Source organism: Penicillium malachiteum, assembly GCF_028827825.1.
Source record: "Penicillium malachiteum strain IBT 17515 chromosome Unknown utg000003l:1.0-4950554.0:1.0-4952489.0, whole genome shotgun sequence".
Classification (NCBI taxonomy): domain Eukaryota; kingdom Fungi; phylum Ascomycota; class Eurotiomycetes; order Eurotiales; family Aspergillaceae; genus Penicillium; species Penicillium malachiteum.
This window is the reverse complement of record NW_026643096.1, coordinates 3,909,709-3,923,442: the sequence shown is the minus strand read 5'-3', so window position 1 is coordinate 3,923,442 and position 13,734 is coordinate 3,909,709. Positions and strand designations below refer to the sequence as shown.

Here is a 13,734-nt window from a genome sequence, read left to right as displayed (position 1 = left end):
TGATGCATCCCCATTTTTAGCTTTTTTGAGCCGCAGGCCCCGCGCTGACATAACTTCCCTTTTTCTCTCCAGCAAACAATCATGGCTTTTCAAGGTGAACGTTTTGTGCTGGACTTGGACGATGATGAAGGTTTTCCACCAGAGAACCCGATTCTTAATCCATTCTCCTTGATTGGAGAGATCAAAGAGCGAAATCCAGCCCCCGCCGCTCCCCCAGCGCCCACTCCCACCGCTTCTTCCACCGGCTTCCCCGCCCACCGACGACGCAACAAGCCGTCCTCTTTCAAGCAGCGACGTGCTGAGCAATCTGCCGCGAAACAGACTGAGACACCTTTTGAAGAAAGCGTGACGCCCACCCCGCAAGATGACAAGAAATCCATCGCGGAGCAGAACAGCCTGCAGCTGGCAAACATGTCAGAGAAACAGATCGAGCACGAACGGGAAGAACTGATCGCTTCGATGGATCCGAGCCTACTGGAACGATTTCTACGCCGAGCAAAAATCCACGATGACCCTTCAACCGAAGAGTCGAAACCGAAGCCTCCACCAAAGCCAGAAGTAGAGGACGAAGCAGAGGACGAAGCAGAGGCACCAAAGCCAAAGAAATCAGTCTCCTTCGACATCCCAGCTCCAGCTCGGGCCCCGGCTCCAGCTTCAACATCTCAAAAAGACTCACCACGCCCAAAACCAATTTCCACATCCAGGAAATTCCTTAACGATGACCTTCCACCAACGAGTCTCCCCCAAGACCTTCACCCCGCATCTGAATACCCATCCCTCGACCCAGCAATCCTCGAGACCTTCCACTTCCCACAGCCCAAGCAACCAATGCCAACACTAGACCCCAACTCCCCGAACTTCCTCAGTGATATGCAAACACACTACTTCCCCGAACTATCTCACGACCCAGCCGCCTTATCCTGGCTAAAACCACTTTCCGCCGACGAAGAAGACCCAGATTCTAAATCGCCCTACCACCCCACCAGCGACGCAATCGCCATTGTGCCCTCCGCAATTCGGTTCTCGCTACGCGGTACCATCCTCGCACCGGAAACCTCGCTTTCATTACCTACTACAATGGGTTTACATCACCATGGCGATGATCCGCATGCAGCGGGGTATACCATCCCCGAATTAGCCATTCTATCTCGGTCCACATTCCCCGCTCAGCGTTGTATTGCATGGCAAGTTATTGGAAGGATTCTATTCCGACTTGGGCGAGCAGAATTCGGAGATCGGGGTGGACCCATTTCTGAGGGATTATGGCATGTCATCGAGAAGGAAGGGGTTGTTGGAGGGATGTTAGCTGAAGCAGATGGTGCGGCAGGACAGTTTCCTGAACGGAACCGGAAGAGTGGACAGAAAGAAGGCGATGAAGGGCAGATGCCTGTTGCATCTGGGATTGGGCGTCATGCTAGTGCTGCTGCGTGGGCTGTTGAGGGGGTTTGGTTGTGGCAGAAAGGTGGTGGTGGTGATCGGGGATTCTTGAAGGAGGGACAGATTCGGTCTCAGTAGGTTGAGCTATGGATCTATTATATACTCTGGTTTAAATTTTTCAGTCTTTCTAAGGCCTGTGAATATGGCTGTCGATTATAATCTGAATATGAAGCTTGAATACACTCTGCCAGCGATATACTGATATCATTCTATGTAAATGAGGTTAGACTTTGTTCCTGCCAGTGTACATCTGGCAAATTTCCGGAGTTATAGTATAGAAAAAAAAACCATCATTATCGCTCTCATTCAGACTAATGTACGGATAGGGAAGCTCAATGCTACCCAATCCTCTGAGACATGGCTATTAGAACTTGAATGGCTCAGCCTCGCCTCCGCAATCGTACTCACTAGCCCATGAAGATTTGGCAACTCTAGCAAGTCAAATGATGTCGGCTGGGAAGTTACGAAGACTTTAATGATGTCCTCACACGAACCATACTCCCTCATCATTGGAGGAACTGTCATCTTGATCTTCTTTGAAAACCTGCCCAGATATGATAAGTCGCCGTTGCACGCATTCTTTCTTGGAAGAATAGTCTCGTAAGTTGCATAGAGCATTCCTTTGACCCTCCAAGAGGAGTCTAGATTGTACATATGTGCATATAGAGCTGTATCTCCCTTATTGATTATGGAAACTTCCATGATGCTGTTGTGCCGCACTTCGATCTGTTCTTCTGGACTGAATACTGCTCTGTCCGAAGCTATTTGAATATCAAATGATGCTCGGAATGCAGCCTTGGGTACCTGATTATTCAAGTCCTTGAACATCATGAACCGAGTCAAATGCTCTAGCACATCACACATGCGACTAGTATTCACTTGGTCGCGAGGCATGGCTGGTAGATTGACGAGCTTCCGACCCAAGTTGTCCAATATTTCATATTCGTCGATGTTGTTTAGCATGACCTGGAGGGTCGGAATTTGGTCAGTGCCGGTACTAAGCGAACGTGTCTTTAGCGCTGCTAGCCATTCCTCACGCTGCGGAAGGTTGGGTGCCAGGTTGATGGGAAAACTCGCGAGACACGCGCAAGTGAGTGGCACCGCGATGAACCCTGTTTGAAGGTTGCACTGGGGCCCTATTAACTCCAACTGGGATGTAAGAGCTTTGGCACAGATGACCTTGGCGATAGACGTTTCCTTATCACCATCACCGCTTGTCCATCTTGAAGGATATACGGTAAACTGATCTCCATCACGGATACCGTGCGCTTTGCCAGTCAGTAGCTGAAGGTTTCTTTCACGCTTGATGATGCTGATTGACCTTACAGGGCAGTGCGATTTGAGTGGACCGAAGAAGCCCTGGTAGCCGTTTCCATATAGCACGGGATGTTGCGCCATGGAGGACTCCCAGAACATAGCTCGTATATGACGATATATTTCCTCGTGTGTCCTCCCGAGTCCATGATCAGAGAGCGCTCGGAATAAGAAATAGGACAAAGCTCCGTATGTTAACCCTTTCTCAGAACCGCCCTTAGCGTTCTCGTCAGGCCCACAAGCGGCGAGGATGGCATAGCGATCCGGTTCCAGCAACCAGTTATCGCGCATAGATACAGTCCGTTTCTCAGAACAAGTATCTCTATCTATGAAGCTAATCTCGAAATCTGATGAAGATACTGAGTCCGAGTCCGTCGCGAGGTCGTATGGGAGATATCGGACACTGGGTCCACCATTGCGGTATACGGTCGCAGAGAAACAACAGTCCAGAACAAGAGTGACTATCAATTTCTTATCGACCATGTCTTTGAGGAAGCGGGCCAGTCGCGCTCCACGAAGATACATCTCAGGGCTTTGATCTCCTTTGAGAAGAACCAGAGCCAAATCCCCGGTGGACTGGTTGGAGAAGTCAAAGCACGGAGTCAGTCTAGTGCCGTGCCCTGAGTAATGAATGTAAACGAAATCTCCTGGTTCTGCATGAGATGTAACTTCTTCAAAGGCTGAGGTCACATTGCGATATGTTGGCCAGTTCTCTGGGGTTTCAAGGGGATTAACTGTCCTCGGATCGAGACTCTTGCTTGCTGTCAATGTCCGGACATGCACCGAACTCAGTTTATCTTCGAGGCATTGCTTGATCTTTGTTACATCTCGTACGCAGCTGGTCAAGGACCCGCAAGGATAGGCATCAATGCCGATAAGGATCGCATAATGCCTTGCTACCGCATGCTGATTGTCCATGACAGCGGAAGGACGCTAACGCAAGCTACAAGGATCCAAAGTAGGTCCTGTTTGCTGTATATTGGTCAACTAAGGATTGAGAAAAGTTCAAAAACTGTGCTTACTTGACCTTGGAAGGTTAGTAACGAGAGTACTGATTTATTGTCAGAGAAGGAGATTGGGGAGGGAACCTTAAGAGAAGAAGGTGGAGAACTGGTGATATACACTGCCATAAATGCTGTTGGGCAGAAAGATGATTGGGGCTGTGCAAGCCATTTAAACATCTCTTGCTATTACTTATCATTACTTATTATCTCTTCCAGGGTTATTGACGTGGAAAGATCCTATTGAGAAAGATGTACAATTCTCCCTTCTCTCATGCAGACTCAAGTCTCGCCATCTTTATTATCTCGTTGTCCCTGGCAGTCCGCCCGTTTTCGAGGCTGAGAATACACTCGTGAGCAGAAATTACTGACCCCACAAGGTAAGGACCATCACGAGATCCATCAGAGTCTAGCAGATAGACTTTATCTCCTACGCGAAACCTTGGATTCTATATATGAACTTGATTAGTAAATACTACTTTGTAACCTGTTGCCCGGGTGGCTAGTAACGCACCAGACCAGAGCTAGCGATATATGGGCGGTCTTCCTCATCTGAGAAGACGAAATTATCTTTTGTTTCCCTGATTCAGTCAGAATATTACATAGACTATGAAAGGCTAGTATACATACGCCTCAGAAGACATATTGATTGTTGGAAAAAAAATGTTGAAAGGATGGTTCTCAGAGAATAGTGGCGACGCTTTAATGTTACATAGGAATTTTGCTGGCCCAGATAAAGGGACTAAAATATTTCTAGAAGATAAGGGGCTATATATGGCAGTTAGCCTAACGCAAAAATCTGCCTTGTAGTTGGCAAGGCAGACACGGTGACTCAAGTGCTCAAGTGCTGTTCTGAAGGTGTTAAATGCACATGTGCATCATCATCAGGCACTTATGCATATTGCGTCAATCCGTCATGCATGAATTAACCCACGGGCATTATTATACTTAACACGCCTTAGCCGCATAAAGACTAAAAGAATATGATCTTATATTCGATTTGAAGTGTTAACTCATAAATTCAAGTTCTCTTTAAACATGACACACCCCCAATCTGATCTTCCTATATGGGAAAGCTCGAAATCCGCCACACCAGATGAGACATCAACCAGAAAGAGTGTGTACTCTTTTCCCTTTCTCTTACGGAGCACTTGAGGTATTCTAACATGCCTAGTTGAGGATTACAGGCCCGGATATCCCCGTTATGCTGCGCTTCTTTCAGCACATAATGCATACTTTTTATGCAGGAGATTTGACTGGCTTCGAGCTCGACTCCTTTTGCAGAAGCAAGATAAACTGTCTATCCTTGAGGAGAAACTTGAACAAGTGGATCATCTAGAGGTCGCGCCTCTTTACCTCGGGAAAAGTCGAATTGATAGAAACGCGGAAAGGATATCTCTTCTATCAGAAATTGATGCATCTCTTGCTGATTATGGTACGCAGGTATCGATAAAATATCACACAAACTGCTAACAAAATTTAGACCAGTTCATAGAGAGAACAAGCCGCATGCAAAGTTTTGGTTCTCCATCTTCAAGAGATATCGAGAGTCTGCATAACTGGTTGGAAAGCACTGGGTCTCTGGCCCGAGAGGAAACTTCATACCTTGCGCACTCTCATGAGCTGATGTCCCTAGCTCCTGCTGGTGACAGTGCGATGATGCAGCTCGAAACATGGGTTGAGGACAAGGTCATTCGACTTTTTCCGAGTTTCCAAAAAGTAAGGACTGCAGTGAAACACTAGTAGATCAAGCTGACTATTGACTATAAAGAGCCATTTTCACAACATTTCGAGAGATCCCAATGTTTATATACATTCTGGCACGCATATTCGAGACACGGCCAAAGCAATATTATTACTCCTGATATTACTCCTACTACTAGGTCCAGTTGTGATATGCAACCTTATTAGCAGCACTGCTGGGCGGATCATCACCGTTATAGCATCTACGATGGTTTTCCTCTTGATTTTCTCATTGTTAACAAGATCTAAAACGATCGAATTGATCCTTTTAGGAGCGACGTAAGTTGCGCTTTCATTCCAAATGAGGTAAGATATCTGACTCGTCCATGCTTCTACTAGATATGCCACTGTGCAGATAGGATTTGTCTCTGGGAGCAGCTCAGCATAAGGTGCATATCGAAATGTATTCCGATATGGTGGCTCCAATGTAACAATGAGGACTGAGCGCAAAGAAGTAAATAACTGCTGCCCAATGAGTATCCTTATGTATCCAATCCTTGCCATTATTCGATAAGCCTCGGGGCTCATCGCTTAATGCGTCCTGGTTCAAGCCTCGGGAACCGTGTCATTTGACTTTCGCTGTTTTCTGCGTCGCAGACCCAACACAGAATCTTCAGGGGATCTTCAGGCAGCGCTGAAAATTCACCTTCTTCTTTGGTCACATGAATGATAACACGTAGTTCTGCCCCCGGGGCCGTCCTAGCCGGTTGGCCCCCAGGAGCCTGCTGGCCTTCTCAGGCTGGATGGCGTAGTGGTTCGCAGGTCCCCCTAGTCTCCTAGTCTCCTAGTCTCTCGGTTTCTGTGGATACGAAGCAGAAGATTGGGTAGTTGAGAGCGCCACGCTATAACCGGGCGGCTGAAAGGCACCAATCAGAGAAAGTTCCAGGGAGTTCCGAGTCATGAGATGTAACTTCAAGTTCTAATTACCCGGGCAATGCGGCGCAGCGATCGTCGAGGGCGCAGCCTGCAGGATACGGATTCAAGAACATTAAGCGGGGTAAAGAGAATTGATTGGATACCTAATATGTAAGGCGCCAGCGTAGGGCAGTGACCCAGGTGCCATCAGTGGGAGAGATAGATAAACCTACATGGCTCCTACCCATTATCAGCTTCCTTTAAGTCATTATTGGAGACTCGGAGTTACGCATATTTTTATTACCATAACGACTCATAAGTACTACATATGGATCTTCAGCTCGTGATTCAACAACACCAAGAGGCCTTCGAGGCTACGCCAAAGGACCACCCCGAGTGGGGAGATCGGCTCCAGGATCTCGCAGATAGATATCATGAAAGATACCTTGAGTCAGGAGCTGAACAGGACCTAGACTTGGCTATTCAAGCATTTCAGCAGCTCCTCGAAGCTACTCCAAAAGATCACCCACGGTGGCCAGGTCGGCTGCAAAATCTCGGGATTGTGTATTGCGATCGATACGAAAGATCAGGAACCGAGATAGATCGAGACTTATCTATTCAATACTTCCAAGAGGGGGTGGATGCTACACCACATGATGACCCAAACCGGGCAGATCGACTTCAGAACCTTGGGGTTTTATACTTCAAGATATCCCAGAGAACAGGAAGCGATGAAGATATAGATCTAGCCATGGATCATTTCCGGATGGCACTTGAGGCTACACCAGAGGATGACCCAAAGTGGCTCATTCGACTTGAATGTCTTGGAGGTGGATACCATGAAAGCCACCAAGCAGAAGATGATGATGCCGACCTAGAACTGGCCATTCAGATTCAACAAGAGCAAGATAAACTTGACGCTATATCAAATGACCATCCAAATTGGTCAAATCAGCTCCAAACTCTTGGTAAAAGGTATCATACTAGATACCTAGGAAGTGGGGTCTATAAAGATATAGAGCTGGCTATTCAACGATACAAAGAGGCCCTCGACGCAACACCAAAAGACGACTCAGATTGGGCAATTCGGCTCCATGCACTTGGAAGTGGATATCATGATAAATACCGAAGAGCAGGAGATAAGACAGACCTAGAGCTGGCTATTCAACAATATCAAAGCGCCCTTGAGGTTACACCAAAAGACCACTGGCACCCAGAGCAGGCAGGCCGGTTTCATAGTCTTGGAAATGCTTATCATGATAGATACCTCAGCACAGGGGCTGAGGCTGATCTAGTGTTAGCTATCGACCAGTGCCAAAAAGCCCTTGAGGCGACACCAAAAAACCACCCAGGGTGGGCAGGTTGCCTTCAGGATCTTGGAAATGGATACCGTGAGAGATACCTCAGAACAGGAGCTGAGTCAGATCTAGAGCTGGCCATCCAAAAATATCAAGATGCCCTTCTGGCTACACCAAAGGACCATCCGGACTGGGCAACTCGGCTCCAGCATCTTGGCAATGGCTACCATGATAGGTATATACGAAGAGGAGCTGAGACAGATCTAGAGTTGGCAATTCAACAATATCAGGATGCCGTTCAGGCTACATCAAAGAGCCCTCTATTGGCTCAGCAGCCTCACCTGCAGAATCTTGGGAGTGGATATCTTGAGAGGTATAAGAGAACAGGAAATGGGAAAGATCTAGAGCTAGCTATCAAAACCTGGCTAGAGGTCCTGGAGGCTGAACCAGGCGACCACCTAGATCGGGCAGGTCAGCACCAGAATATTGGAAGCGGATACCGTGAGAGATACCTGAGAACAGGGTCTATGATGGATCTAGAACTGGCTATTCAACAAGCTCAGGCTGCCCTCAATGCTACACCAAAGGATCATCCAGATCAGGCAGGTCGTTTACAGAATCTTGGTAACGGATACCACGATAGATACATACGAACAAGAGCCAAGACAGACCTAGATCTGGCTATTCGACAATATCAAGACGCCCTTGAGGCTACATCAAAAGTTGAAGACCACCCAGACCGGGCAGCTCACCTCCAGAATCTTGGATATGGATACCGTGAGAGATACCATATGCAGAACAAAAAAGCTAAACCAGATCTGGAGCTAGCTATTCAATACTTCCAGGAGGCCCTTGAGGCAACACCAAAGGACCACCCAGATCGGGCAAGTCAGCTCCAATCTCTCGGTACTGGATACTATGACAGATACCTCGCAGGAGACGAAACAGATTTTTCGGATTTGGAGCTGGCAATTCAATACTTCCAGGAGGCCCTCGAGGCAACACCAGAAACCCACCCAGAGCGGGCAGATCGGTTCCAGAATCTCGGCAACGTATATCAAGAGAGATACTCAAGAACAGGATCTAAGACAGATCTAGAGCTAGCTACTCAAGCCTTTACGACGGGATTTGATTATCCTTTATCTCTCACGCCTGTTCGCATAGACATTAGCATCAAGTTAATCTCACTACAGCTTATAGCCGGCAATTGGTCATCGGCATATGAAACCTCATCTGCTGCAATGTCTCTCATATCTCAGCTCACACCTCGCTCTCTCGATATTTCAGATAAGCAACACCTGCTCGTTCAAGTGAGTGGTGAAGCTTCAGATGCGGCCGCGATAGCCCTGATGGTAGGGAAACCTCCATATGAGGCCTTGCGATTGCTTGAGCTTGGCCGTGGGGTCATTCTTGATTCCATAAATGAAATGCGGATCGACATGTCCGACCTTCAACAGGAACATCCTCAGTTAGCAGAAGAATTCATCCAACTTCGGGATCAATTGAATGCGCCAACTCCCTTAGTTGATCAGACTGGTATGCAGACGGCGATAGCCCACCATCTTAATCAACGTCATAATGCCAGCGAGAAACTGGAGACCACAATTCAGACCATACGGTCCTTACCCGGCTTCGATAGATTTCTCATGGCCCCGTCTGAGGAAGAAATCAAGGCAGCCGCCAGCTTAGGACCGATTGTGATCATAAATATCAGCATGAATCGATGTGATGCACTGATAGTTGACAAAAACGAGCTCAAGTCCCTACCACTGCCTGATCTTAAGTACACCGATGTTCAAGTTCGAGCAGCTGATCTAAGGAATATGGGTACGCCGGATGTACGTTTACTGGAATGGCTCTGGGACATGATTGCAAAGCCCATTCTTGACGCGCTAGGACTCACCACAGCGCCTGTTGACCACTTGCCTCGAATTTGGTGGATTCCAACTGGGCCTCTGGCTCAACTTCCTATCCACGCAGCAGGGTATCATTTCCACGGTTCCAACACTGTCATAGATCGAGTGATTTCGTCTTATAGCTCTTCTATCAGTGCACTTTTGCAAAATCGCCGTCGACATGTTACTCCTGTTAAGGAAAGGGGTTTGCAAAAAGCCGTTCTAGTTGGTGTAGGGAAAACACCCGGTCTCAAAGACCTTTCATTTGTGCCACTAGAGATGGAAAGGGTGGAGCACCTTTGTAGCTCCTTGAAGCTCAAAGTATCCAAACCTCAGCCTTACCGAGAAGATATTCTTTCCGCTTTAAATGACTGCGATTTATTCCATTTTGCCGGTCACGGTGAAAGTGACCCCACAGATCCGTCAAAAAGCTCTTTGGTTCTGCACAGCGAGCCATTAGTAGTATCAGATCTCTTCGAGACCAACCTCCTTGACCGCATGCCATTCCTCGCCTACCTATCAGCATGCGGAACCGGACAAGTCAAGAATGATGTGCTTATCGACGAGGCGCTTCATCTGATCGCCGCATATCAGATTGCTGGCTTCCGACATGTTATTGGGACCTTATGGGAGGTCAACGATAGATCATGTGTGGAGGCTGCAACAACATTATACAATTGCTTGCATGAGAGAAGTATGAGTGACGAGTCCGTTAGTGAAGGTCTTCATCGCGCAACCATGAATCTCCGTGAGCTATGGATTTCGGACAGTATAACTAGAGCAGATAATCGGAAGGCACTTCAAGTTTCACAAGATACTAGAAATGCTTCAATGATGACGAAGCAAGGACTTTCATGCGAAACTGGGATGCGAGATTTAAGAACCGCGGAATTATATGAGCATTTGCCACTAAATTGGGTCCCTTACGTTCATTTTGGCATTTAGGACTATGTTTACTACCATTTGAATAAGGGTGAAACCACGACGATTCCTTTTTCCAAATCATTCAATTTTTATACTGAGCTCAGATTGGAGGACTCCATTGTTGTAAATTACTTGAATATTCAAGCTCTCTATTACGAGATAGATTCTTCAATGTTGTAAAGATTGCTTATAATACTCTACTATGTAGTGGCTAAAAGCGCCAGTTGAACAACCAGCATCTCTGGCTCGCCGGTAAAGTAGTACCAAGTCTCTGCATGGGCAAGGCTGAATGAGATGAACATGATTGGCATTTCATCAAGCAAGCTCGCTGGCTCTACCACTGTGCCTGTGGGCTGGTTTCGGATTTGGCACAATACCACACCCAGACCAATCCCTGAATATCACCTCTGTGAAGTCGAATTTTGGGGAAGACAACACCTGAACAGCAGATGATTCGACTTTTTTCATTATAAAAGCTCAATATGAAGGTGCAAGTTCAACGTTGTGAAATAAATACACTCATCTTCTTAAGAATCAACTTGAATCTCATACAATGATCTATACAGGCGCTGCCAATATGGTATGCAAGTTAGAGACTCAGGTCAAACCAAAAATTTCCTTCTCTGTATTTTCTTGCGGGCACTGAGTAAAAGGAAGGACCGACAGGACTCTATTTACCATTGCCCATTGCGTCCGGTCCTGAACGACCTTGAACTACATCGGTCCACAGTGATTTCTTTTTCTTCTGCATTTTCCTTCGTTCTCTTCTCACAGATTGCGAGCCTCAGACTCTCCATCGCTCTTGGTGTATTCAGCCAGCCGGACCTCGAGGCTTTGGAATCCCGGTTTGAGAAGTCCATATATCTCAAGTTGGCCCAATACACAGAGTAGGAGCCAACTTACATGTTGGTCAAAGGGTGCATTCAGGCCTTCGCCACTCACTTCCGGGCCACTGTGCTGAGCCGCAGTCGCTATATTGTCAACACGGTTTTTGGAGCGCGATCTCTTGAATGCTTTTAACCGGTCAAGCTCTCGCTGATGCCGTCGCGTCCACTCGAAGAGGTCTTTGGTTTGATGCATTGCACTCGGTGATAACTGCTGACCGCAATATTGCCCACAAATCAGCTAATGGACCATTCCTTTTCGGGTTGTGGGGAAATCCTGGGAGGGCCATTCATGACCGTGCCAGTGACAATTTCATGCGCATGTAAGAGCAAAGCATCAAGTACCATCCGTGTGGTAGATTCATTGGTTTCAACTCCTAGACTGAAGACAGCTCGACGGATGCGTGTACTCTCCCAGGGGTATGAATATTAGACGAGGGAGCATGTAAAGGAAATCAATCGCATGGATCTGCATGTTCACGAGCATCCTTTGGGACTGAGCGCCAATACCCAGCTTTTCTTCATTTGTACATAGGGGTCCATAAATCTGTGCAGCAATTTTGAACTTTGAAATTGGTAATTACCAACCACAATATAATATATATAATATAATATTTTATAGATATATATTAATACTTTGTATACCATCCTTTTGCCTTTTTAACCGCACGAATCCGACGTGGTAAGCTCATAATAAAACGATCGATTTTTTCTTGATCAAGAGACTCCCACGTATGTAGTAAAGCTGCACGAAATTCAGTCCAATTTAATTTTGCTTTTCCTCGGTGTGCCAGCTGGGGATAAAGCTCAAATAACTTTTGTTTCAATAAATTCCACACATTTTCAATAGGGTTAAGATCGGGAGAATGTGGAGGCCATTCAAGCACTTCAACACCATGAGTTTCAAACCAATTTTTCGAGATTTCTGCCGTATGAATTGATGTGTTATCCTGCTGAAAGATAATTCCTGGTTGATAAACTGGAATCAAACCCTCTTTAAGGGCGTTGAGATAAGAATTCGTAGTATAACTGTTTTTTTTTTGATAGGGGGTCTTGTTCTATAATGATCAATTTTGACCGGCCACCAAGCCACATAGCTCCCTAAACCATTTAACAAAGATCCTGATCATGATTAATCAGATTAATAAGATCCTTCCGATATCTTTTATTTTTTAATAAAACGACATGTTGATGGATATTATTCAATTTCCGTTGTACGGAATACTTATCCAAAAAGATAAAATCGTTAAAGTCAATAATTTATAACTACGTACTTTCGACAGAACTCTCATTATCGTTACACGTCATAGTTATTTAGGAATATCCGGTTCTTTAAAACCCATTTTTTGATATTATATCGTTTTAACACGCGTTTCAAAGTCGATTTTGATACATTAAAACCGGTATCAACTTGTAGCGCTTTGTAACATAATCGGGTTCCGGCGAACTAAGCGATATATAGGCGAACTAAGCGATATATATATCGACGATCTGATGGCGAAAGCTTCGAAGGCCGCCCTGGTCGAGGCTTAGAAATAAAAGAATTGTTGTTTTGAAACTCCGTTTTGATCTTGTAAACAACGCGGCGGGAGATCTGAAAATCGCGAGCGATTTGTGTGGGTTTTCGCCCAACCTTCTAGGCCATATAATATAGCGGATCTTGTAAATTGAGGTAATTCAGCGCTAAAACAACGCATTTTGATTGAATCGTGGGTAGTTGAAAAATTGTAATCATTTCAGTGGGGTGCGGAATTAAAAAGTGTGCACGTACTTATGGACCCCTATGTAGGAACTGGCCAATTCAAATTCACGAAAATCAATTTTCGTAAAAGGGTAATTTTTGATGACCATGATCTTGAACTCTGTGCATTCTGAATAAATATCACTGGGTGGAAAGGATATTAGGTGCATCCCAATTTCCATGGAGGTGAGGCGTAAAAAAGAAGCATTTTTAAGGGCCAAAGGCCCCGTCTTGCAAGTGGTACCCCTTCATAACCAAGTGTTCTCTGTATATCTCACGGATTTCAAATATTGATCTGCCTTGCTCGTGGATACGATCCACCGATTGTGATTCAAACCAGTTGACCTTGAAGCATTCAAAGCGGAACTCCAAGAAACCACAATTTTGCCCAGGTGGAAGTGAAGGAATTTGTTTCCCTGAAACCAACTTGAAGTCTGCTGGTCAAAAATGGACGGAATATAACATATTGCCCAGTCCAAATATCCCAGGTTCCAATAATGTTCTCTTGTCACAGAAAGATGGTTTCATCGTATGTGGTCAACACGAGATAATCACACTTGAGATCTTTCATGTATTCAGGTGGATCGGTTGGGCTATCCTTCGAAGAAGGCTTGCCTCATCATAAGCTCTGCTTATGCTGTG

The 13,734-nt window shown here is 46.0% G+C and overlaps 4 protein-coding genes across 4 annotated transcripts; 2 read left to right on the top strand and 2 right to left on the bottom strand.

The window, feature by feature from the left end:
- Positions 1-81: 81 nt before the first annotated feature.
- N7483_007787 (RPAP1 family protein) lies at positions 82-1,515 on the top strand (the record flags this gene model as incomplete). Its single annotated transcript, XM_057091224.1, has 1 exon — positions 82-1,515. The coding sequence occupies one exon, from the start codon at positions 82-84 to the stop codon at positions 1,513-1,515; it is 1,434 nt and encodes a 477-aa protein (XP_056945965.1).
- Positions 1,516-1,743: 228 nt separating this feature from the next.
- Positions 1,744-3,669, bottom strand: N7483_007786 (caspase; the record flags this gene model as incomplete). Its single annotated transcript, XM_057091223.1, has 1 exon — positions 1,744-3,669. One exon carries the CDS (start codon positions 3,667-3,669, stop codon positions 1,744-1,746), a length of 1,926 nt encoding a protein of 641 aa, XP_056945964.1.
- A 3,009-nt stretch (positions 3,670-6,678) lies between these two features.
- On the top strand, positions 6,679-10,488 carry N7483_007785 (CHAT domain-containing protein; the record flags this gene model as incomplete). Its single annotated transcript, XM_057091222.1, has 1 exon — positions 6,679-10,488. One exon carries the CDS (start codon positions 6,679-6,681, stop codon positions 10,486-10,488), a length of 3,810 nt encoding a protein of 1,269 aa, XP_056945963.1.
- Positions 10,489-11,235: 747 nt separating this feature from the next.
- Positions 11,236-11,547, bottom strand: N7483_007784 (uncharacterized protein; the record flags this gene model as incomplete). The annotated part of the gene is made up of 1 exon (XM_057091221.1): positions 11,236-11,547. The coding sequence occupies one exon, from the start codon at positions 11,545-11,547 to the stop codon at positions 11,236-11,238; it is 312 nt and encodes a 103-aa protein (XP_056945962.1).
- Positions 11,548-13,734: the final 2,187 nt, after the last annotated feature.